Source organism: Myxine glutinosa, chromosome 7 (genome assembly GCF_964187855.1).
Source record: "Myxine glutinosa chromosome 7, kmMyxGlut1.1, whole genome shotgun sequence".
Classification (NCBI taxonomy): Eukaryota; Metazoa; Chordata; class Myxini; order Myxiniformes; family Myxinidae; genus Myxine; species Myxine glutinosa.
This window is the reverse complement of record NC_136267.1, coordinates 105,507,669-105,532,969: the sequence shown is the minus strand read 5'-3', so window position 1 is coordinate 105,532,969 and position 25,301 is coordinate 105,507,669. Positions and strand designations below refer to the sequence as shown.

At 44.3% G+C, this 25,301-nt stretch overlaps 1 protein-coding gene across 1 annotated transcript in view; it reads left to right on the top strand.

The window, feature by feature from the left end:
• Positions 1-25,301, top strand: part of LOC137431605 (SWI/SNF-related matrix-associated actin-dependent regulator of chromatin subfamily D member 1) — a 179,853-nt gene that overhangs the window by 93,702 nt on the left and 60,850 nt on the right. The window contains exons 4-5 of the mRNA XM_068123124.2: positions 1,969-2,091; positions 12,098-12,220. Coding sequence (XP_067979225.2) covers positions 1,969-2,091; positions 12,098-12,220 — 246 coding nt within the window. The remainder of the gene's footprint in view (positions 1-1,968; positions 2,092-12,097; positions 12,221-25,301) is intronic.

Sequence of the window (25,301 nt, the reverse complement as noted above, 5' to 3'; positions counted from 1 at the left end):
GGTTGTGCATGTGACAGGGCCGGAATGATTAAAATTTGGTGAAGATCTGGCCCCGTATAGGGATCTGATAATTTTTAAAGCACTTCTTCACCGTTAAGAGATGTAGGGCAAAAAACGATATTTAGCAAGATATCCCAAAGGGTTGTAGAATGATGTGGACGAAACTTGGTGGACAGGTTTGGTGTGTGACAAGGAAGAATTGATTCAATTTTGGTGTAAATCCGAATCCAGATACAAGAATTGTTTTTAAGTGTTTCTTCACTATTGAGTGATGGGGCCACCAACGATAGAGAAAGAGAGATGACTTCTGCAAAAACTTGGTGGATAAGTGTGGCAAGGGACAAGAACAAGCCGATTAGATTTTGGTTAAGGTCCAGATCCAGATATGACCTATCAGTGGGAAACAAAACGTAAACTGTTCAGCCTGGCAGAAGGTATGTTGGAACTGAAAAACTAGACAAAAATTAAATAAATTAATTTTTTTTTTTTTTTTAATGAATGAAATTAAAAACTACTACAATTAACTTGGCTGTTGTGGTGGAGAGTGAGCGGGAGATGCAGGAAGTACTGGAGTAGTGGAAGGAGGCATTTGAGAAACATGCGCTGAAAATGAGCATGGAGAAGACGGAGGTGATGTGGGTCGGGCAGCAGAGAAAGTAAATGAATATCAGCTTCGAGAGGAAGGAGATCAGACAAGGAAATAGGTTTAAATATCTGGGTGGAAGAGTGACCAGGGATGGTAAGTCAGAGGCAGAAGTGCGTAGGAGGATTCAGGTGTGTGTGAATGTGTGGAGGAGGGTGAGGAGGGATTCATGGCACACAGGAAGATTTCAAGGAGATTGAAAGGGAAGATTCTGATATCTTGTGCAACGCCGGCCTATCTTTCTGGTGTGGAGATGGTGGCACTGACAGAGAGACAACAACAGAAGCTGCAGGTTTGTGAGCACAACTGGGTGAGGAGGATTGCATGAGTGAAGAGGTTGGATAGAAGGAGGATGGATGAACTGAGGGAGGAGATTGGTGTGCAGATGAACTTGACAGGGAGATTGGTGCAATGCCGGCTGAGATGAACTAGACACTTGGTGTGGATGGGGGAAGAAAGAATAGCAAAGAGCATGGATAGGTTGAGCGAACAAGGAGGAAAAGAGGTAGACCGCGGTTGAGATGGGAGGATTGTGTGTAGAAGGATATCAGTAAAGTTTGGGTGGTTGGAGGGTGGAGAGAGTTGGCTGAGGACAGAGGGTAGTGGAGGACTATCGTGGTCAAGGCAGGGCAGGAGCTTGGTGCCATTGGACCTCACCCATTATAAAGGGAAGATGAGGAGAAGAAGAATACATCTGGGCTTGGGCTTGTTTAGAATCAAAATGAGCACATCTGGCCTCGGTGAAAGGCAAGCTAATGCTCAATCACCGCAATGGGCAGGGCCCACTAGTTATCATCAAGTAAATTGGCAAAAAGTTACCATTGTAAAGTAATTTTGCTTAAAGCTGCACAGTGATCCAATATTCTGTGTGAAATTATATTTTGCTTATTTAGGTTATTCCTTGCGACTTATGTTTTAACGGCTGGTGAGGCTCAATACGATTTTAACGTCTCAATGTCAAGTTTTGTCTTAAATATTTATATGCACAGGGGATTTTGATTTATTTCACCTCAGCCTCACCATAAATAAGGAGGGTGTGAAAATAAATATGGCTGCTGTAAGTAAGTGATAAGCTGCAATAAGTGAGAATAATAATTTGCAGTACAGTACCTGCTTTTGGGGGTGAATGGCATGTCTGGCTATTGAGGTTGATAAATAGTTGTTGTTGTATTTACGACAAATCAGAGGTTTGTTCATGAGAATGCCCATCTGTCCCTGACTCGAGGCCTTTTTTTCTCTTTTCCCACCTGTTGCACCCATCCCCACATGTGTGCGGATATGCATGCACTGCATGACCGGCTGTCTGGCCATACATATTGTTCAAGATACGAGAGCTTGTTCCCGAGTCTCAGGCATACATGGACCTTCTTTCCTTCGAAAGAAAGCTTGACCAAACAATCATGCGTAAGCGGCTGGACATCCAGGAGGCTCTCAAGCGGCCTATGAAGGTAAGTATTGAGGTGTGCAAGTTTTGTTGTGGTTGATGATGTCTGGCTCCTGGAATAGATTTTCATATTCCCGAGTCTGTCACATTTTTGCCTTACAGTGAGGTCTCAAATTAGTCTTATTCATCACACATCATATGAGCTGAATCTTTGCCATACATTGTTTTAACTATGTATATGCCAGATTTGGCCAACTTCTGTTTCACCACTCTAAGTACAGCAGTTATCCAGTTATAGTTTGTGGAATTATGTTTATATAAGCTTCAGTGGTGAAAGAAAAATATCTGTTTAAAATTAGGTGAGGGAAAGGTGGGCAAGCTCTGCCTTTTTATTGGCACCATTTGAATTCCCATCACAACTTTCCATGAGAGCATTAAGAATCAAGCATAATGTAGAAGGGTAACACTTGTAGACCAGACTACGTATGGCAGCAAGATTATTTCCTCTATGAAGGTCATTAGTGAGACAGCTGTTTTTTGAACTAGTAATTAAAATAGTACTCATACATGGTAATTCTCCCATCCCTTGTGGTGGCTTAGCGGTTAGGGTGCCGGCTTGGGATGCTAGGATCCTGGGTTCGAATCCCGGTCGATCGCTGAATTAACGCCAGGGGGGTTGACTCAGCCTATCATCCTTCCGAGGTCGGCAAATTGAGTAACAGCTTGCTGGGATGAATGATCCCAGTGTGTACCCTGATTTAGAATAGGTACACCATATCCCTGCGCATCGCAAGAGGCGACCAAGGGTTGGCGTCAGGAAGGGCATCCAGCCATAAAAACATTGCCACAAACAGGGAACCATGATTGTCATGGGGCCCGCAAGGCTAACCCCCGCTCTAGCGGGGAAAATGGCCTTAAAACGATCATTCATTCATTCATTCACATGGTAATTCTCCCTTCTAGCTTGAAATTGCAAAATCTTATAGGGATGGCTCAAGGTTAACTTGCACTTTTTGTTCTCGATAATCATTTGCTGAAGAGAGGAAGTAGGCCAATCCCATAGATAATCAAATAATTTAAAATAAAGACATCTCTGAAGATTTGTGGAATAGTGATGGCAATAATTGTCAACTTCGTTCTGAAGTGAGTTCATGGCCAAGCAAAGTATTTTGGACATTTTCAAGAAAAGTGTGTTGCATCATGTGCTCTGTGACATCATTGTGTAATACGTTTCTGGTAAAGAGATACCTGAATTTACCAGGAGAATAGCATTGCAGTTCAATAATGAGTTTCTCATGCGGAAATATGTTTTATTGGTCCAGGAAGGTTTAGAAATAGATGTGCACCAGTAACGAATGATGAACATGCTCCTTCTGTGTAGCTGAGTGTTGTGACTTCCACAGACATTACATGTGTTGAACAGTTGATCTATTTTAGGAAATAACCACATAAATTTGCATGATAATGCAACAGAACTTTGTATCATCATACTAAAATACGCAATTTGGTGCCTGTCTGTTTGTCTGATGATTTTTTGACCGCGATACAATTCCGTCGTTACTTATCCAATCTCAACCAAACTTGACAGGATGACGAAGGGTTACATAATGAAGGTGGCAGCGCATTGATTTGCCCCCCTTCCCCAGGGGGGTTTCTCCCCCGAGCGGGTTTTTTTCTGTCATTGCCATCAATGGGGTTGTGCGTTGAGGTGTATATTGATTCTAAGTTAGCTTTATTGTGGCGTTTTTCCAAGGCCGCTTCTAATAAAAAAAACTAACGATAATAGCATAATATTAATGTTATTACAAAACAATATTAATACCAATAATATCCCACCTCCCCAAGGGGATTTTCCTCCTTGAACAAATGTCGAGTCAACGTTTATAAATAGCTTATCATGACGTTTTCGTGGGAGCAACAGCCTCTACCGGAAGTACAAATATTATAAACCACAAACATGTATGATTAGCTTTTTTAACAGTCACTAATGCTGTTTACTAGTACCCGACTGCAAAGCCGCAATGAGCCGGCAAAGCCAAAGCCTCTTGCCACTATTTTACCCATCACGATGGCATCAGTGGGTTAGGTAGTTGGTAGTAGGTAGGTGTAGTAGGTACCGTACCTGGTAAGACTTGGTAAAAGAGAAGAGCAGACAGTCCTCCCCAATACCTACATACAATAAATGTCACAAGAAGCTTAAGGAAGTAACTATACGATGTGCTAGCTTAGGGCCTATTTTAAGAAATTTTAACTGGGCTTAATATACGTTTTCACAGTATGTGTGAAGTCTTCTAACTTCAGTCGCTGTCAGGACTGGTTCTCTCCGGGCACTGCGGCTTCCTCCACCAGAAGAAGTTAGCTTGCAGTAAGATCAGTGCCGACAGATCAGACGATAGCGCCGTTTCAACGGCAATGTGTGACTGTCGTTAATCAAACCGTGTCGATGGTGCTGATTGACTGACCTAAGCTGATCGCTGATTGGTCAGCTCACAAAATTTCGCAAATTCAGACCTAAAATGACACCATTTGCATTCTGGATGAGATTAAAATTGATAAAATTTACTTCTTGATTAATTCGGTGAATTCCGTCACAACTTCGGATATTTTCGGCCGTGAAAAACTATCCCCTACGGCCGCGAGATTTCTAAAAAACAATTCTTCGTCAATTTTAGAATATTTGACGCCGTTTTCAGCCTCCGAAACGCGTAATAAGCTTTTTTGAAGTATTTTTTCAAATGCTCGAATCTCATTGGTTCCGGTGTTTGGTGACGATTTTCGTTGAAGATAACGAGGCTGGTCTTAAAGTATTTTAATTACAAATTAGAGGTGCATAAGATTGTGAATCAAACAAAGATGGGTGAAACAAACTCCTATTGAACTTTTTCGCAATTTTGTTATGCATACTTCCGCATCCGGAAGATGGCGGCCTCCATTGAGTGATTTGGTTTTTGAAATATTTTTTCAAATGCTCGAATCTCATTGGTTCCGGTGTTTGGTGACGATTTTCGTTTAAGATAACCAGGCCCATGCGGGCCGAGGTTGGTCTTAAAGTATTTTAATTACAAATTAGAGGTGCATAAGATTGTGAATCAAACAAAGACGGGTGAAACAAACTCCTATGGAACTTTTTCAAATTTGTTATGCATACTTCCGCATCCGCAAGATGGCGGCCTCCATTGAGCGATTTGGTGCGTCAAAGCTTCGAAATTCTCAAGCCAAGGGATCCAGCATAATCTGTTTTTTCAACATAATACGTACGCGTTCATTGACAACACCGGCTTCGCCGGCTACTAGTACCCGACTGCAAAGCCGCAATGAGCCGGCGAAGCCAAAGCCTCTTGCCACTATTTTACCCATCACTATGGCATCAGTAGGTAAGGTAGTTGGTAGTAGGTAGGTGTAGTAGGTACCGTACCTGGTAAGACTTGGTAAAAGAGAAGAGCAGACAGTCCTCCCCAATACCTACATACAATAAATGTCACAAGAAGCTTAAGGAAGTAACTATACGATGTGCTAGCTTAAGGCCTATTTTAAGAAATTTTAACTGGGCTTAACATACGTTTTCACAGTACGTGTGTAGTCTTCTAACTTCAGTCGCTGTCAAGACTGGTTCTCTCTGGGCACTGCGGCTTCCCCCACCAGAAGAAGTTAGCTTGCAGTAAGATCAGTGCCGACAGGTCAGACGATAGCGCCCTTTCAACGGCAATGTGTGACTGTCGTTAAACAAACAGTGTCGATGGCGCTGATTGGCTGACCTAAGCTGATCGCTGATTGGTCAGCTCACAAAATTTCGCAAATTCAGACCTAAAATGACACCATTTGCATTCTGGATGAGATTAAATTGATAAAATTTACTTCTTGATTAATTCGGTGAATTCCGTCTCAACTTCGGATATTTCCGGCCGTGAAAAACTATCCCATATGGCTGCGAGATTTCTAAAAAATAATTCTTCGTCAATTTTAGAATATTTGACGCCGTTTTCACCCTCAAACGCGTAATAAGCTTTAAAAAAAGATTTTTTCAAATGCTCGAATCTCATTGGTTCTGGTGTTTGGTGACGATTTTCGTTGAAGATAACGAGGTTGGTCTTAAAGTATTTTAATTGCAAATTAGAGGTGCATAAGATTGTGAATCAAACAAAGACGGGTGAAACAAACTCCTATTGAACTTTTTCGCAATTTTTCTATGCATACTTCCGCATCCGGAAGATGGCGGCCTTCATTGAGTGATTTGGTTTCTGAAATATTTTTTCAAATGCTCACATCTCATTGGTTCCGGTGTTTGGTGACGATTTTCGTTGAAGATAACCAGGCCCGTGCGGGCCGAGGTTGGTCTTAAAGTATTTTAATTACAAATTAGAGGTGTATAAGATTGTGAATCAAACAAAGACGGGTGAAACAAACTCCTGTTGAACTTTTTTCAATTTGTTATGCATACTTCCACATCCGCAAGATGGCGGCCTCCATTGAGCGATTTGGTACGTCACAGCTTCGGAATTCTCAAGCCAAGGGATCCAGCATAATCTGGTTTTCAACATAATACGTACGCGTTTATTCACAACACCGGCTTCGCCGGCTATCACACTAAATGAAGAAATTTGGAGGAATCCCGACATCGGTGAGGTAAGTTTTACTTACAGAACTGAGCGAAGATCTACGGTACTCTATATATCCCACAGGAGTTGGGTTAATAACATGACCCTTCCTGCCGCTACTGTGGCGTTTTTCATAGCAAACTTTTGAAACTCGCTCCTGCTATTTGACACGAAACTGAAAGGGAGGAAGCCCGGGTTGTGGCCATTTCCCAAGCAGCTAGCTTGCGCTTGCCAAGCCAGACGTTCCTTAAGGGTTTTGAATGGAGTGCCTGCTCGAATGCTTAAATCAACCACTTGGCGATCTCTCCACAAGAAACTTGGTAAATGAACACACACCCAATGTTCTTGAGACCCCACCATAAATCGTCTGTAATCTATATACCCCAAAGAGGAATGACCCTTCCTGCCGCTTCCGTAATGATCGGGTGTACTCGTTAATGGAAATGTACGAAACACCATGCATAATTGATAATAATTAGTGGCCCACACTCTTTATTTTTATAAATATCTGGGGCATATCACTAGTTAAGAAGCATTTCTATGCTAGGACCAATCCTGGATGGGTCACCACTCTGACATACAGGATACTCAATTGAGTGTGCAGGAATTTGTAATTTGTTCAGGGTGCCGGCAATAGCTCGCCTAATCTTTATGAAGGACACCATGGGATATTTAATGGCCACCAATGACCAGTGCTAGCAGACGGATTCTCAGGCTTAACGTCCATCCAAGTGATGACACACGCATTTATGTATCTCCCTACATTTGAAAAACCAAGATAAGACTATATATTGACTGCCCTGGCTAGACAGCTCAGAAACAAAAGCACACACCTCTAGGCTACCCTACCACCACTTAATTCAGTCATACCTGATGTTGAATAAATTAAGTGGAGGTGGAGGTGAAGGGTGGTTCTAAAAAACAACAACTTTTCCTTGGTGAAATGGAAAGTGCTAAGCCACTCCCACCAACCCCAACCTCCCCATAATACAGAAATGTCACCGATTTATTTATTTTTCAACCACTTAAGGAATGTCTGGGTAGCATTGACTTTTAGAGATGAGGATATTAAAGCAGACGTTCTGGAATGACTGCATATTCATTCTAAAGATCTCTATGTAGTATTAAAGGAAATCCATTTGCTGAAATAGTACAAATTCCTTCACATAAATAATAACTTTAATTACAAGGTAAGCAAGATATAACTTTACTTTACTCTCAAATTCTATAGCACACAAGTGCAGGTTGACCTCAAATAAACCCTTTGTGAAAATTCAATCCAAATTGCAGTATGGTCTCCTTACAACAAACAGATATATAATTTTCTTGGACTGTTTGTTGCATTCAGAATCAAGGTATTGTACAATTAATATCTGAGGATCTTCACGGTTTGGATCAATATCAATTACGAATCTGGTGGACAGCTGGGTCTGGTGTCAAGCAACTAGTGTACCCACTCCGAAGGAGAAAGGGTCATGTTGTTATCCTCTGTGGGGTACATAGATTACAGTAGATTTAGGCTCGGGCCTCAATAACCTCAGAGGTGTATTCAGTTATCAAGTTTCCGCCCTCCCACTCTCTCTCTGTGGTAATAAACCTTTTGTTCATAAAAACCTGTACGAGGTCATTCGAGGTACAGGACTTTGCCATTAAGCGTGACTGAATTGGCTTTAAAAATCCGGTAACGGGCTGATTTGGAAAAACGGACTTAACACACATTTGGTGCTGTTCAAAAATTACGTAACGCTATTAAACTTAATTAAACCTTACTAATAATTTAACACTCGACCTCGAAGCCAATGGAAATCTGACGCAACAAAGCTGGACAGTGTATAATCAGCAGAGGCCTAATGGGTTAGGCCAAGCACAAAACAAGATGGCGGCCATATAATTTTGGCTTGGCACTATGGTGGGTGTGTGGAGTCAAGCCACAGATGTGGGTGTGGTCCGACAGCTGCCCGACCAATGGGTGCACTTTTTAAAAATCGACCAACAACAAGAACCCCAACGACAGCAATGCAAAGCTCTTGTGTCAAAGCTCCAAGAGCTTTGCATTGCTGTTGTTGGGGTTCTTGTTGTTGGTCGATTTGTGTGTCAAAAGTAACCACTCTGACATACAGACCTGTGATATGTCAAAAGTAAAAACATTTTGTGTAATCCAGAAGAGATCATCATGCAAAACATCATTGGTGCACTGCTAACGTTGCTCTCTCAAGTCGCAGCAAAAGATAGCAAAACAACATCAGCTTCATGCACTTCTCAAACTCGGAGTTGTTGGAGACATTTCCAGGTAAAGATCTCACACAACAGTGCACATCATGAGAGAACAGCACATGTGTGTGGCAAGGGTTTCATGCGCCATTTATCAATACTGAAGACAAGCCAGACGTTTCTTGGCACGGTATCTCGTAAAACAGTATAGGGCATGAGATTAAAAGCACAGGTATGCAACAATGGGTTCATGTCAGATACATATGTACTTCCACCACTTATCAATGAGACGATCAAATACACTATGGGATGCACAGCACAGGCCACTTTGAACATGGATAAATGCAGCGTCAGATAAACCAGACCATTTACAAAGTTACGGCATCAGATAAAAGCCACACGGTACTGCTAATGGCACATTCCCATGAGCAATCCAAGTAGACAATTCTTTAGCAGCACACTTGGGAATCCAAATTCAGTTGTATGTTAGCAAAACTGTAACACCATAACTGTATCGCTTGTTGCATGAGATCAGTATAAGACCCTTGCCCAGTAGCATTATGGCAGCACTGCGTCACCACTATGGTGGAGGGAAGGGAGTCACTCTGAGTCCGAACCAGCGGTGTGATAAACAAAATGAAGACCTGGCTTCCCACATGAGATAACATGTGATCATACATACTATTTTGTTCCTTATTTGTGCTCACCTTTGTAGCACTCTTATTTGTAATGTGCCAGATGTGCTTCCATTGGAAGGGATGGGTTGTTCCTTGTATGTGTGTGTGTGTGTGTGTGTGTGTGTGTGTGTGTGTGTGTGTGTGTGTGTGTGTGTGTGTGTGTGTGTGCATGTGTTTGTGAGCACGTGACTTTGTTGTTTGTTGCTGTTGCTGATCACTCTCTTTGCTGTTTGTTCGGATACAGAAGACCTGTTCAATGCTTGGGCTGTTTGTTGTGATGAAGATGATCCCTTCATTGACAGGGATGCTCTCTGCATGGGTTTGATGCACAAATATTATTGCATTTTCTGCTGGCCGAGCGACACGTGAATTTTTGACAGCCGAGCGACGCGGGAATTTGCACTGATTTGACAGACTGCTCTTTCATCCATTTACTGTCCATTCTAGTGAAGTGTTAATTGGTCACCATCTCATTACTTATCGTGAAAATTGCCTTTTCATTGCAATAAATTAATTGCACCACATTCATTGCACCAGGATTGTACTTTGCATTCAACTAGATTTGAACTCACAATCTCTGTCCTCTCCGCCACACAATCACATCCACAATAAATGGAAAAACGATGCTGCATCCGTATGTATCTCTATTACTAAAGCAAGAGCCATATATATAATAGTAACGGAATATTTCACTTTTTGCAATCGAATATTACAATCGCTTACAACTGCACACCGTCCATGCAGACACAGAGAAGGTCAATGCACCACAAAAACAGGACGGAGAAGAAAAAACGTCGAGCTCTTCACTGCACAGAATACAACGGCTGCTGTTTAAAGCGAAATGAAAAGCTTGGCATGCACAGCTGAATATATCAATTGTTGCCATGGCAACACCTGAAAATTTTCATTTATTTGTCCATTGTCTTGGGTCACGTGACCCACATTCAGCAGAATGAGTCTGCAATTGCCGACTTTTATATTCGGATATGTTTGTTAATGGAAATTTTCCGACTGTTTTGAGATTTCTTTTCCTCTGGGATATGGGCTTCAAGTTGCAGCAGTACGCAAAATTTCACCTTTATAGCCCACCTAAAAGGTACGAAGCATTTATATAAATGAGTGAGTGAGTCAGTGATATATATTATATATATATATATATAATATGACTTTTTATCTTTTTGTTCGGGTTTTTGGTTTTGGTGTGGTGATCAGGGCTGACTTCTCCTTTGAATTACAGCACATTGAAACAACGGATCGTGACATAGGACAATGCCACATTGTAGACTATGATATGTACAGCCATCCAATGATGTAAAAGCACTCTTTCACATTCTTAATCAATATTCATATTTAGTTACTGAAAAAGTTATTTTATGTATGAATGAATGAATGATCGTTTTAAGGCGATTTTCCCCGCTAGAGCGGGGGTTAGCCTTGCGGACCCCATGACAATCATAGTTCCCTGTTTGAGGCAATGTTTTTATGGCCGGATGCCCTTCCTGACACCAACCCTTGGTCACGCTCTTACGATGCGCAGGGATACGGTGTACCTATTCTAAGCCGGGGTACACACCGGGATCATTCATCCCAGCAAGCTGGTACTCAATTTGCCGACCTCGGAAGGATGACAGGCTGAGTCAACCCCCCTGGCGTTAATTCAGCGATCGACCGGAATTCGAACCCAGGATCCCAAGCCGGCACCCTAACCGCTAAGCCAACACCAGGCTTAGCCTTACTAAGCCAATCTGTATGCACCAGATTATATTTTTGTCTATGAAATTTGCATTCCGTGGTTGTGATAAACCTTTCCTGAGTTTTGTTTTTTATTCCTGGTCCTATTCTGAGCTGTATATTTTTCATTGTGTGTCTTTTAACCTCAACCACCAAAGATGGATGGAGGTTAGGTTTTCACCCCTGTCTGTTTGTCTGTCCGTTTGGCTGTCAACAAAATATCTCAGAAAGTTGTGAACGGATTCGGACGAGATTTGGCAGAGATGTAGCGAATGTGACAAGGATTAAATGTTTAGATTTTGGTGAAGATCCAGATTCGGATCCGACTTCTATAATTTTTAAGTGATTCTTCACCATTGGGAGATACGGCCAAAAATGATGCATGGCAGGATACCTCAAAACGTTGTGGACGGATTTGGACGAAACCTGGTGGACCGGTTGGGTGTCTGACAAGGACAATTCTCTTCGATTTTGTTGAAGATCTGAATATGGATTCGGATATGAGAATTATTTAATTTCTTGAGTGTTTCTTCACCATTGGGAGATAGGGCCAAAAACGATACATTGCAGGATATCTCAAAAAGTTATGGATGGATTTGGACGAAACTTGTTGGACAGGTTGTGTGTGTGACAAGGAAGGTCCGGATGGTGAAGATCTGGATCCGGATCCAGCTAGTAGAATTTTTTAAGTGATTCTTCACCATTGAGTGATATGGCCAACCAGGCGGGGGTATGCTATCCACTGAGTACCGTTCTAGTTTACATCATGCTACTGTGCAACATTTTCCATTTCATTTGTTGCTTGTGTTTGGAATATATGTCTGTGAAGACATGCTCCTTTTCCCTTACTGTGCAGCAAAAGCGCAAGCTACGTGTCTTCATATCAAATACATTCAACCCAGCCAAGGGTGACGGAGAAGATGAGGATGGAACGGTGGCCTCTTGGGAGCTGCGCGTTGAGGGTCGGATGCTCGATGATGTGAGTGTTAAATAATTTCTTGTTGTCTCACACACAATTGCATTGTGTGCATGCAAAGCGAGGGTGAGGAACATGTACTCCACCTTGATAACTTGTGTCCTGCATTAGCAAATATAAAGGTTGTGAAATCTGCCTCGTTGACAAGATTGAAAGTTGCTCGTACACATCTTTAACAGTGGAGATATAAACCAGCTGTGTATTGAAGAGGTCAATTGCTCAATTGTATTTTTATAGGAGGCTATCTTTTAGCTTTATTTTCTCTTGAAAATGTTCCCCCACAAATGATATGCAAGATATCTTGCACACTCCCATAATTATGTGAGTACCACAGCATGGTGTTTCTGTAGTCCCCTGATAAAGATAGGTAGTTCAGTTCCTAAAAAATTCAGGCATTTGTTTTCCTGTATATTTTCATTAAGCTGTTAGATTTAGCTATTTCAAACTTCTTGGTCTTTCAGAATGCCATATTTTGGTAATAACTCAACCATAGGTACACACTGAAACGTATCACTATAGCATAAGGTTAATAGCATGAGTAGTTATATAAAAGACTGGAATTGTACCAAACAGCTTTGGGATAGTACATGGATATTGACAGAAATGGTTGATGAATTATGGATGAGTGATTGCATACATTTGTGTCATTATTGTAATGTCTGTTTGGGTCTCATCAAATGATAAATGTGCTGTCAGTGTTCGTTCATTTCTTACCCTACTCCCCCCTCCTCAGTGTATGTGTGTGTACAATATCTATGGTAAACCCCCTAACTGTGCACAATAAGGCAACAAATCACATCCCGTTGCAGCCATTGCTGTATGATCTGTGACCAGCAAGTGCCGTCTGCCTCACAAATTCATTGTCCTTTGCCTTCTTTGTCCTCGACTGCACAGTCAGGGGGAAATATTTTTGCGGTCTGGAAAAAAATATGATTAAAATCAGTTCTACAAACTCAGCACATTGTGATGAAACCATCACGACGTACTATACTGCGACCACTATGGGGCATCTCAAGCCTTAATGGCTATGGGGGGATGCATAAAGCCTCAATGGCTATGGGGTGCTGAATAAAGCCTTAGTGGCGATGGGGGGGCTGAATAAAGCCTTAATGGCGATGCGGGGGCTGAATAAAGCCTTAATGGCGATGCGGGGGCTGAATAAAGCCTTAATGGCTATGGGGGGATGAATAAAGCCTTAATGGCTATGGGGGGCTGAATAAAGCCTTAATGGCGATGGGGGGGCTGAATAAAGCCTTAATGCCGATGGGGGGGGGCTGAATAAAGCCTTAATGGCGATGGGGGGGCTGAATAAAGCCTTAATGGCTATGGGGGGCTGAATAAAGCCTTAATGGCTATAGGGGGCTGAATAAAGCCTTAATGGCGATGGGGGGGGGTTGAATAAAGCCTTAATGGCGATGGGGGGCTGAATAAAGCCTTAATGGCGATGGGGGGGCTGAATAAAGCCTTAATGGCTATGGGGGGATGAATAACGCCTTAATGGCTATGGGGGGCTGAATAAAGCCTTAATGGCTATGGGGGGATGAATAAAGCCTTAATGGCGATGGGGGGGCTGAATAAAGCCTTAATGGCGATGGGGGGCTGAATAAAGCCTGAATGGCGATGGTTCAGTATAACACAAACAAATATGTAGCATAGCTGCAGACCTGTTTCACCCTTATTACAGCTCACCAGTACAGACAGCATAGTGCTTAAAATCATCTGCTGTGGCCTGAATGTCCTTTAGGACCCCCTATGCTGGTGATGTCCCTGTGCCTGACGCTTGGCCTCCGACCCCCAAATTAAAATAAGTCAATAAACTGAAAGGTTTGAATTAATGGGATGTTCATATAGCACAATCATAATGGGCCAAATGGTCTCCTCATGCATCAAAGTTTCTTGCATAAATTGAAGATGGCTATATTCTTTACCACTAGGGCATTGCCCGTACGTGGGTGCCCGTTCCTTGCCCAAAAAAAAAAAAACGCTACCCGTACGCTCTACCCCGCCCGTACGCCCGTAAACAAAAAAAACAACGCTCTTCGCTTCCGCCCTTCGCTCTGACTGAATTGGGAGAAATAATGCGCATATGAAATCGAGAAATTATTATTTTCTCCGGAAGAAATCGAATTACGAACCGTACCGTAATGGCGGTCAGGGTCAGCTCGTAACGCGCTCAGCTCCGCTCGTCTCACATCGGCCACGCCTACGCAACAAAGCGTTCTGTGATTGGCTGCCGGAAGTGAAGTCTTCACTGTCCGGAAGTTCGCAAATCGTCGCAGTTACGATGAATCGTTTTAATTTAATCGCAGTTTGAATTCGTTTTAAAACATAGTTTAACGGCAACATAGTTTTCCAACGTGAAATAAATGAATACGCTGTCAAATGTGCCGTCCGAGGTAGAGTCTGATCGCCACGTTCGGCACACGTGATAGCTCGCTGCTCTCTGATTGGTTGAAGCGTTTTTTGGACATAGCTCGGTAAGTACTTGTCCGATTAATTTAAAACCTTGAAAAGGCACATCCTCGGGTCCCCAGCAATATACCTGGCAAGTTTAAAGTATATCGGACCCGTGGTTGTCGAGAAACAGCGGTCACAGACAAACAAACACACAGACACACAGACACACAGAGATTGCTGGAATTATAGATAGATGAGATGTTAAGAATATATTGTCTCGATGCAAGTCTCCAATGCCTATGACTCCATGCACGGAGATTGAATGTTTCAAAGACTGGAGGGCTACAGCTATTTCTCCTTTATTTATTTATTTATTTTTCACTCACAAAGTTCACGTAAGAGCAATTGAAATGGGAATGAATGGACAGCAGAAAGGAAGAGAGAGAAGGGGAGGAAACACTGAAAAGTAAGAGTGTTTTGAAGGGTTAATGAAATAATAAACGTCATTGGTCAGGATGGGTGATGACATGTGGTGGTGGTACACTCCTTGCTTGAAGTCCTGGAGGGAAGAATGGGAAAGAATGGCTTCTGGAAGGTGGTACCATATACGGGAGAAGTGAGGACCAAAGGAGTTGAGGTGTGCAGTCAGCCTATATTTTGGAAGTTGAATGAGGAGGGGGTTACTAGAAGAGTATTTGCATCTTGAAGTTACTGGGTTGAGTTTGAAGACTGAGAGAGCGGAGGGAGCAATATTGGAGAATATGTGGTTACTGTTACGTGGTCCCCTCGGTGAATACCTGGTCTCGGTGACCCCCGGATCGTGAGAGGAACTTCGCCAGAAAGTTGTATTATATATGCGCTTTCGCCACGCAATCCATATGAATTCCACCCAAGAGAAAACTGATGTTCAAGGATATATTTCAATGGTAATGACACCATACAATTTCAATGATACAACCACGGAGATTTTCCCCGAGCAATCAATAGCAAACAACCCTCAACAATTCCCAATCCACAATCAATCCCCTATATGATTAAGATGGCCATCTTATATCTGTGTGTTCACTTCGGTACTCACGACCCCCTTTTGGTCTCTGCTCCTCACAATGTCTCTGGGCCCCTCCTGACCAAGATACTGGTCGGCGTCGCCGCACTCGGGCGGTTGAACGAACCCCGGGTGGACGTTTTTCCACCGGGCAGGTATCGTACCAGGCACCGTGGCTGCAGCCCCTCGTGGCCACGCGAAGCGGGTACGGTAGAGCAAGCCAAAAGCCCCACGCCGCTTGCAAGGCGCGTTAGGCCCCAACGTGCGACCCGCACGCATCTGTTTAGACGGTGCCTCGAACAGTGCCAGACGCGGGGTCGATGCACGGCCCCACGTCAACTTGACGTCTCCACCGGGCAGGTACACGTCCCGGTAATTCCTCTCGCCAGCCGGGCTTCGGAACGCCGCTTTTCCACGCAGCGCAAGGTCGATCCCACCTTTCGTCGGAGCGGGGCGAGGAAGAAGAAAAATCGTCGCTTTTTCTTCCTCGTGTCTTTTCCTCTTCCGTTTCCGGTCACTTCCGTTTCCGGACACTTTTCAGAAGGGCTCCTGACCCTCCAACCACAACAACCCTTCCTCTCTTACACATGGATAAGCAAAGACCTGGATGGTAATTCACATACATTCACATAAATATGTAACACTCCCCCCCTTCAAGAAAGAAAGTTTGAACCCAGCGAAAACTTTCTTTGCCGGCCAATTTGGATAAACAAACCAGATAACTCAACCCCCCCCACCTTATCAGTTCCCCCCGGGCACAGTTATCACTTAACAATAAAGCAACAAAATTTCACACAACCCCCAGAGATTTTCAAAGGTAATTCCTTCTGGACAAAGCACCAGCCACGACATTGTCCCTGCCCTTTACATGTTCAATTTCCCCTTGGACTCCTGCCAAGCCAAACTCCATCTCATGACCCTCTGACTTTGACTGTCAGTTTCTTGTGAATGAAGGTTAAGGGGTTGATCAAAGATCCAAAGTTAAGCAACTCGATAGCACTTTTTCCGGGAGGCCAAGCCGAGTATTCACTACATGGATGCCTTTAGGAATGTGGAGTTCACGGTTAGTCCGTGCAGGAAAGTTCTCTACATGGGCGCCTTGAGGAACGTGGAGTTCACGGTTAGTCCGTGCATGAAAGTTCACTACCTGGACGCCTTTAGGAACGGCGTTCACGGTTAATCCGTGTAGGAATCTTGGCTCGGCGGCTCCGCCGCCTTCAGTGCTTCAACTTCTCAGAACTTCCCTAATAATTATGGTGGGACCGCTTGTCCCTGTAGTCCCATGAATAGCGGTCTCCTTCTCGGCCACTACTTTGACAATCCTTCCTTCGGGAGCTGCCGTAACTCAGGGAGCCTCCATAATAATATTGATTGCGGCCACCACCAACACTACCGCCCAGTTGTCCTCTCCTGTAGACCTCTCGACGCCTACGAAATGCCTTCCCTACTGTTATGCTCCGACCCTCCAAATCCTTGCCATTCCAATTCTTCTCTGCCTCTCTGGCGTCTTTTGTGCTTGCAAACGTGACAAAGCCGAACCCTCTTGACTGTTGCGTTTCCCAGTCTCTTACCAACCGCACTTCCACCAGCGGCCCATATCTGTTGAAGACAGAGGTCAGAACTTCTTCCTCTGTTTTGAAGTTCAGTCCCCCTACAAATAACTTGGCACTTTTGTCGCCATCCCGAGCTGGTGTGGTGTTATTTTCCCTGCTGGGCTCTTTACCAACCCTCAGGTTACCATAAACTTGACCCCCGGCCAAATCATTCCCGATAACCACAGAGACACCCTCTACAGGAAGCATGGCTTGTAAACCGACGGTGACCGGTCCTGACACCAAATCGGACTCCAAATGGATGACATGAAGTGGAGCACTAACACCGCCCCCGATCCCCTGTAAACGAACACTATTCCCCGTTGCCGTCTCCTCGGACCATGGCAAAATGCCTTCAAGCATTAAAGATTGATGTGCCCCTGTGTCCCTCAATATCCTAACCGGTCTCCGGTTAGTCGAGGCTCCATCCCGTGACACAAACCCCTCTGAAATAAATGGTTGGTAACCCTTTTGATGGCGATTTCTCACAATGGCCATTGCATTTGGAGTCGTAATAGTCGGACTCCGCTCTGGGTCTTCCCTGTTCATGCGGTAACAACTGGACATCAAGTGTCCAGGTTTCTTGCAAAAAGCGCAAGTAGGCCCGGAGGAAAAACTCGTGGTCTGCCTCGGGCTCCCCGAACTATAAGTTTGTCTTGGGCCCGCATCCCTCTGATTTCGAACAGGTGGGGTATCATAGTTGTCCCCATAATCCTCTCGAGGCCGCCGCCATGTAAGGTCGTTCTCCGCACCGGGTGTTCCATAACTCCCCTGCTGAAGTCTAGGCGAGGAGTTAGGTTTGTGGACCCCTATTCGGTGGGTTAAGGCATAATCATCCGCCATGGTGGCTGCGTCCCACAACTTTGGTACTTTCTTTTCCTGCAGGTACACTTTGATGTCCTCGTGGACACACTGCTGGAATTCCTCCACCAGGATCAAGTCCCGCAATGTTTCGAAGTCTTTCCCGACTCCTTTTGACTCACACCACCGATCAAACATGTTTTCTTTCACTCTGGCAAACTCCACATGGGTCTCACTCTCCCTCTTCCTGGCATTCCTGAATTTTTGCCTGTAAGCTTCCGGAACCAACTCATAGGCTTTGAGGATGTGCTTCTTCAGTACCTCATAATCTGCACATTGGTCCATTGGTAGCGCCGAATAAATTTCCTGAGCTTTCCCCACCAGCACACTTTGCACGAGTATGGTCCAGGCCTCCTCCGGCCAGTTTAATTGTCGAGCCACTTTCTCAAAGTGTGGAAAAAATTTCGCGACTTCCTTTTCACTGAACGGTGGAACCAGCCTCACATGTCTGCCCACATCCCAGGTTTTCTGGTTAGGTGTCGACCCCGTCAGCAAGGGTGGTGCCTCTCCCCGTTCTCTTATTAACTCCAGCTCCTTGAATTTGATTTCTTGCTGAAGCTCCATGTCACGTTCCTTTAATTCCCTTTCCGCTTTTCTCTCCTCTGCTTCGAGGTCCCTTGCAGCTCTCCTCTCCTCTGCTTTTCTCCCTTCTAACCTTTCCTGGAGTTCTCTTTCCACTCTCCTTTCCTCTGCTTGTTTCTCTTCTCTCCTCTCTTCTGCTTTCCTTTCTTCTTCTGCTCTTTCCTTTTCTGCTTTCCTTTCTTCTTCTGCTCTTTCCTTTTCTGCTTTCCTTTCTTCTTCTGCTCTTTCCTTTTCTGCTTTCCTTTCTTCTTCTGCTAACCTTTCCTGGAGTTCTCGTTCCACTCTCCTTTCCTCTGCTTGTTTCTCTTCTCTCCTCTCTTCTGCTTTCCTTTCTTCTTCTGCTCTTTCCTTTTCTGCTTTCCTTTCTTCTTCTTTAATCCGTTCCTGGCTCCGTAATTGCAACTCCAGTTTCCGGAGCTCAACGTCTTCTGGTTCTTCGGGTAGCCACTCCCAGGCTAACTCGTCCCATGTTCCTAATCCCACCATAGATTGTATCACCGTGGCCTGCAACTCTGCCTTCCTCAAATTAGTTCGGACCTCCAAGTTAAAATGTTTGGCCAATTTCAAGAGGTCCGACTTTAGTAACGCTCGGAACTGTGCCTCACTTGGTGTTACCGCAAAGTTCTGTGCCACAAACGCCATGGTGACTATCGTTAACACCTGTTAACCTTCACCCAAGACTTTACCCCAATTTCCCCAAAAATTTTCCAATTAATACTTAATTAATAAATTTTAATTAATAAAAATATTATTTTATTATTTTACACAAATACACTTTTAGATCCCGGACGTAGACCCAATTGCGAATACGCAAATCGTAATTTGGACGAGCCCCCAATTCTGTTACGTGGTCCCCTCGGTGAATACCTGGTCTCGGTGACCCCCGGACCATGAGAGGAACTTCGCCAGAAAGTTGTATTATATATGCGCTTTCGCCACGCAATCCATATGAATTCCACCCAAGAGAAAACTGATGTTCAAGGATATATTTCAATGGTAATGACACCATACAATTTCAATGATACAACCACGGAGATGTTCCCCGAGCAATCAATAGCAAACAACCCTCAACAATTCCCAATCCACAATCAATCCCCTATATGATTAAGATGGCCATCTTATATCTGTGTGTTCACTTCGGTACTCACGACCCCCTTTTGGTCTCTGCTCCTCACAATGTCTCTGGGCCCCTCCTGACCAAGATACTGGTCGGCGTCGCCGCACTCGGGCGGTTGAACGAACCCCGGGTGGACGTTTTTCCACCGGGCAGGTATCGTACCAGGCACCGTGGCTGCAGCCCCTCGTGGCCACGCGAAGCGGGTACGGTAGAGCAAGCCAAAAGCCCCACGCCGCTTGCAAGGCGCGTTAGGCCCCAACGTGCGACCCGCACGCGTCTGTTTAGACGGTGCCGCGAACAGTGCCAGACGCGGGGTCGATGCACGGCCCCACGTCAACTTGACGTCTCCACCGGGCAGGTACACGTCCCGGTAATTCCTCTCGCCAGCCGGGCTTCGGAACGCCGCTTTTCCACGCAGCGCAAGGGCGATCCCACCTTTCGTCGGAGCGGGGCGAGGAAGAAGAAAAATCGTCGCTTTTTCTTCCTCGTGTCTTTTCCTCTTCCGTTTCCGGTCACTTCCGTTTCCGGACACTTTTCAGAAGGGCTCCTGACCCTCCAACCACAACAACCCTTCCTCTCTTACACATGGATAAGCAAAGACCTGGATGGTAATTCACATACATTCACATAAATATGTAACAGTTACAAAAAAACTGAGAGGCTACTGACCTGCCTGTGATGTGAAAGCAACAGACACTGTACTTTGGCCTCATTGATGGAGATTCCAATAATGCCGAGAGCTGTAGATTCTACAGAATCCAGGAGAGATTGATATGATGCTGAGGTGACAGCCCATTGGGGAGAGCATTACGCCATTGACCTATGGACAAACACTTCATCGACTGTGAGTAGCTCTGATGTTTGAAGGAAAAACTTGCATTTACAGATGATACACAGTCTCCAGCTTGCTTTGGAGGCCAGCTTTGCTATATGGATTCAGGAAAAGTCATAGATGATGGTGAAGCATAGAAATGTAAAAGACGAAAGCTCTTCTAGTTGCTTACCATGTAAATAGACAAGTGGGTTAGTTTGACAATCCTTCCAGAGCGACAGGGCAGACAGTGAAACACTCAGATTTTCCAGGATTGATGGATATGTTCCATTTATCACATCAGAGTTCAATCAATTTCAGATCAGTAGAGAGTAACGCAACGGCATTAACTCTCTAGCATTGGGATGGGTACTGTACGACACCATGTGGAGTCATATGCAAAAAGGAGGATAGAGTTTTCCAGAGCATGAGAAAGGTCATTTGTATAGATGAGGAACAAGACTGAGCCCAACACGCTGTTTCATTGTATATCAAAGTCACACAGCACAGGGACCCCGGGTCGAAACGAGTATTCTTCCCCGATTCAGCTGTCTTTGCTTCATTTCATAGTAATTCAAGACAATAGGAGAAGATTTGGTTGGGTCCTCACAGTGGGAGCGAGTAGGGGGAGGAGATCGGGGGACAAGGGATTCCGATGGTCATACCTCAGGCTGTTTAAAAACAGGAAAGACTGTAAATGGAAGCATGATCACTGGTATTTAGTTGAGAGGATCTGTTTTTTCACTCTTCTTGTAGATAGGAGTTACGTTTGCTGACTTCCAGTCTGATGGGAAGCAGCCAGAAGAGAAGGACAGACGACTGCATATGGCAGACAAAGGGAAAGCAACAACAGCAGAGCAGGATTTGAGAACATTGGTACTGATGCCATCAGGGCCTGTTTCTATATCAGGGTCAAGGCTAAACAGAACTTTCTCAAACTTCTTGGGTGAGAAGGATACAGATTCCAGTAAACAGTGGGTATGAGAGGCCATGATGGAAACAGAGCGGGATGGATACGGTACATGAGATTTGGAGACAAACACTGAGTTCTCTCTTATCTTGCGTAGAGTCGGCAGTAATGCCAATATGAGGTGAGGGAGGGTGTTGAGGGGAGCATACACAAGGGACAGACTTGACAAGGTACCACCATAACTTCGAGAAAGGAGAGTGGTTGTGGAGTTTGTCCTCGTGATTTGCAAGCTGGTGTTTTCTGGCGTGTGTCAGGATGGACACACACTTGTGATTCTCGCAGAATGAACTAAAGTTGCTCTCAGTAAGGTACCTTCCATGTTGAGAAATCAAGCTGCTTGACCACAACTGCCTCTCCACAGGTTTGAGTGTACCAGGGTCTTGAGGGTGGATGTAAGAAAGCCACAGACGGGATGGGATAAACCGGTGCATGACAGAGTAGGCTTTTGTGGTAGCATTCCCAGGTGGAATCACTATCATGTGTAGTGGCGATGGGAGGCCAATCCTTTTGAGAGAGGGTTCAAAGCCTTTGATTCTCAAATCCATTCATTAATCAATGATGATTCCACGACTGTTGTTTTCGTGCCTAATGGTACGACTCACATATTTGGGATTTCAGCTTCTGTGTTGCAAATAAGACGCTGTTATCCAATTCTTCTTCAGAACCATGTTGGACTATCCAATGAGGAGAGCACTGAGAGATTCTCTACTATTACCTGAAAGCCAACAAGGTGTCCACATCCATGCATTAAGTAGATGGTCAGAAATGAGAGGTGGTCACTCACTCCGGGGGTCTCTGAAGATGAGATCCACTCCCTGGAGCCTTTCTGACATGACCCTGCCTTTGCTGATGAGATCAGTCTACCCACAGAATCACTCAATTCTTCTGTGTGTGTACCGTATGCACTTCCTTGCATAAAATTTGCTGTTTAAAACTATTTATAACTTGAGGAGTTCCCGAACAAGGAACTTCAGGCCAGGCGGAGGCCATTGGGCCCATCAAAGCTGGGCAATTGTTTTCCCATGTATAGCTGTTCATGCTCTATTCTTTTCAAATGCTCACTGTCGAGCAAGGAAGCAGCGTACACCATTTCCAAGTCTTTTGTATGACACGGCTGAAGTCGAGTTTGAAGCCGCCGACTTCCCAGGCTCAGAGGGGATGATCAAACCATTCCGACACCAAGTCCGGTGCACAATGATTCGGAGAAGGCAGTGTTCTCACGAACATCAGCGATTCCTCTCCTGTTTAAAACAAGTGAAGGTGCCACGATTGAAAGGGTAGACATGTTTAATAACAGGGAATCCTTTGTTTCAGACTTCTTCGATGATTTCATCGCTAGGAAGTAATAAGCACATGTGTTTGCTTTGCATCTCGACAAAATTTTGAAGTCACATCTGGATCAGGAACTCAAGATGCATCTATTGAAGTCATGTGTTGAGAGTATCCTGTTGTATTCCTCAGAGACGTGGTTGATTAGTAAAACCTCTGGGACTACGTTTATAGATGCTACACCTGCCTACTGTTCTGATAATTGAATATCACCTGCTGGTGATGTTAATCGAGCGATGAGCTGCAAGGTGATCTGGCATATATTTAAACCATCTTGAGTGAGGATGAGAACACTTTTATGGTCACTACCTAGGCCTACACTCAAAAGAAGGGTCTATTGTGCAACTTGTTTTCTGGGCCTCAACAACAGGCTCAAGCCCCCTGGAGTAGTGAAACTCACTTATATGGATATTCTATGGCATGCCATATTGTACTCTGTGAGCAAGATATGAGAACAGCAGAGGGTTTGAATGATATTCACGTTACTATCTTCCTGCTAAAGAGACTCCTAGAGGATGTCCTCTGGGTGTTGTAAAGGACAGCAGGCTTTGAACTGTTTCATCGTTGTGTAAACTTATCCAGAATTTCATGGTATTACAGGATATATAAAGATGTCATTAGCCGTTGGGATCAGTGAATCTCATTTGGTTGTCCTGTCTGAGCATTTGCTTTTATGGTGCTGGGATGTTAGGGTTATGTCCAATATCCAGTGTTACGCAGGCTACTCGAGGATGCAGAAATTTATAATTTGTCCAGAGTGCTGGCGGTAACTCACCTACTGTACGAGAAGGACACCATGGGATCGTTAATGTCCACTAACTAATAATGGCAGAGGGTATGTCCAGTTTAACATCCACCTGTGGGACATTGATTCCTCGCCTTGCCTGCGAAACACCAGGCTGCCAGTTTATAGCTGGGCCCAGATTCAAATCCAGGTTTAGACTGCTTTGAGACTATCTTGCCAACCTTATTACTAAATTCAACTACCTATTAGAATGCAGTGGGAGTAATACAATTGACATTTAGTTGTTTTTTTCCCCACGCCATGAATGTTGTTGCTTCGTAGGCAGCCTGTGCCTGCTGGTTGCATCATTTCTCTGGAAGTGTGTTTGTGCCGCTGATGCAGTGCCCCAATTACCAGTGAGCTGGTACTCAATTTGCCAACCTCAGAAGGAAGACAGGCTGAGTCAACCCCTCTGGCGTTAATTCAACGATCGACCGGGATTCAAACTCAGGATCCTAGGATCTCGAGCCAGCACCCTAACCATTAAGCCAACACCAGGCTCGCCATGTATAAAGGAATGGTGTAATATTTTGCTCTATTCCATTCTCCACATATAGCTGAACCTACTATTCTGTAAAAAAAACCAAAAAAACAAACAAAAAAAAAAAACCGGCAAACTGCAGTTTGGTACAAAATGAAGCAATTATTTATACAGTGGTCAATATCAACTCCTGTGGGCCTCCTATTCATCTTTTTATTCAGTTTGTACTTTACCCACTTCCCTACCCACTTCCCTCCCCACTTCCGTTTACTTCCCAAATTGCCTCTAAGTTATCTATCAATATAAATAAAAGAAAGTTTTTGTTTGTTTGTTTGTCTGCACACGCTAATCTCCTGAACGGTGAAAGATAGGAGGAAATCTCTGAAACAAAAATGTCGGGACGGGCCCCGGGAAGGTTATAGGCTAGGTGGTGAGGCCGGTCGAGGTTGCCTCAGCCGGGCTGGGCCCATTTCGCAATTAAAAGCTGAGCTGAATTATAGTAGTCAAACTTCTATGGCTGCGAGTAAAAGCTGAATTATAGTAGTAAATTCATTCAAAAAGAACCAAAAATGTTAGCACGGGCCCCGGGAAGGTTTTAGGCTAGGTGGCGAAGCTGGTTGAGGCCGCTCCGGTCGAGCTGGGCCCATTTCGCAATTAAAGGCTGAGCTGAATTATAGTAGTCAATCTTCTACGGCCACGAGTAAAGGCTGAATTATAGTAGCAAATTCATTCAAAAACAATCCGGGCAACACCGGGTGCATTCGGCTAGTCCACAATAAAGCCATTCACTTATTCAACTAGAATATGGCACTCGGTCGAGCGTATACCTCCGCCACACTGAACAGTTTACGTTTTGTATCCCACTGGTAGGCCAGATCTGGATTCGGATCCGAATCGGTCCATTACTTTTTGATATATCACACTATATATCGGGTTTAGCCCAATCACTCAATGGTGAAGAATCACTTTAAAATATTCTCTGATCTGGATCCAGATTTGAATCTGCAACAAAATCTAATCATTTCATCCTTGTCACATACCCAACCTCTCCACCAAATTTCGTCCAAATCTGTCCACAACTTTTTGAGATATCCTGTTCACAAACAAACAAACAG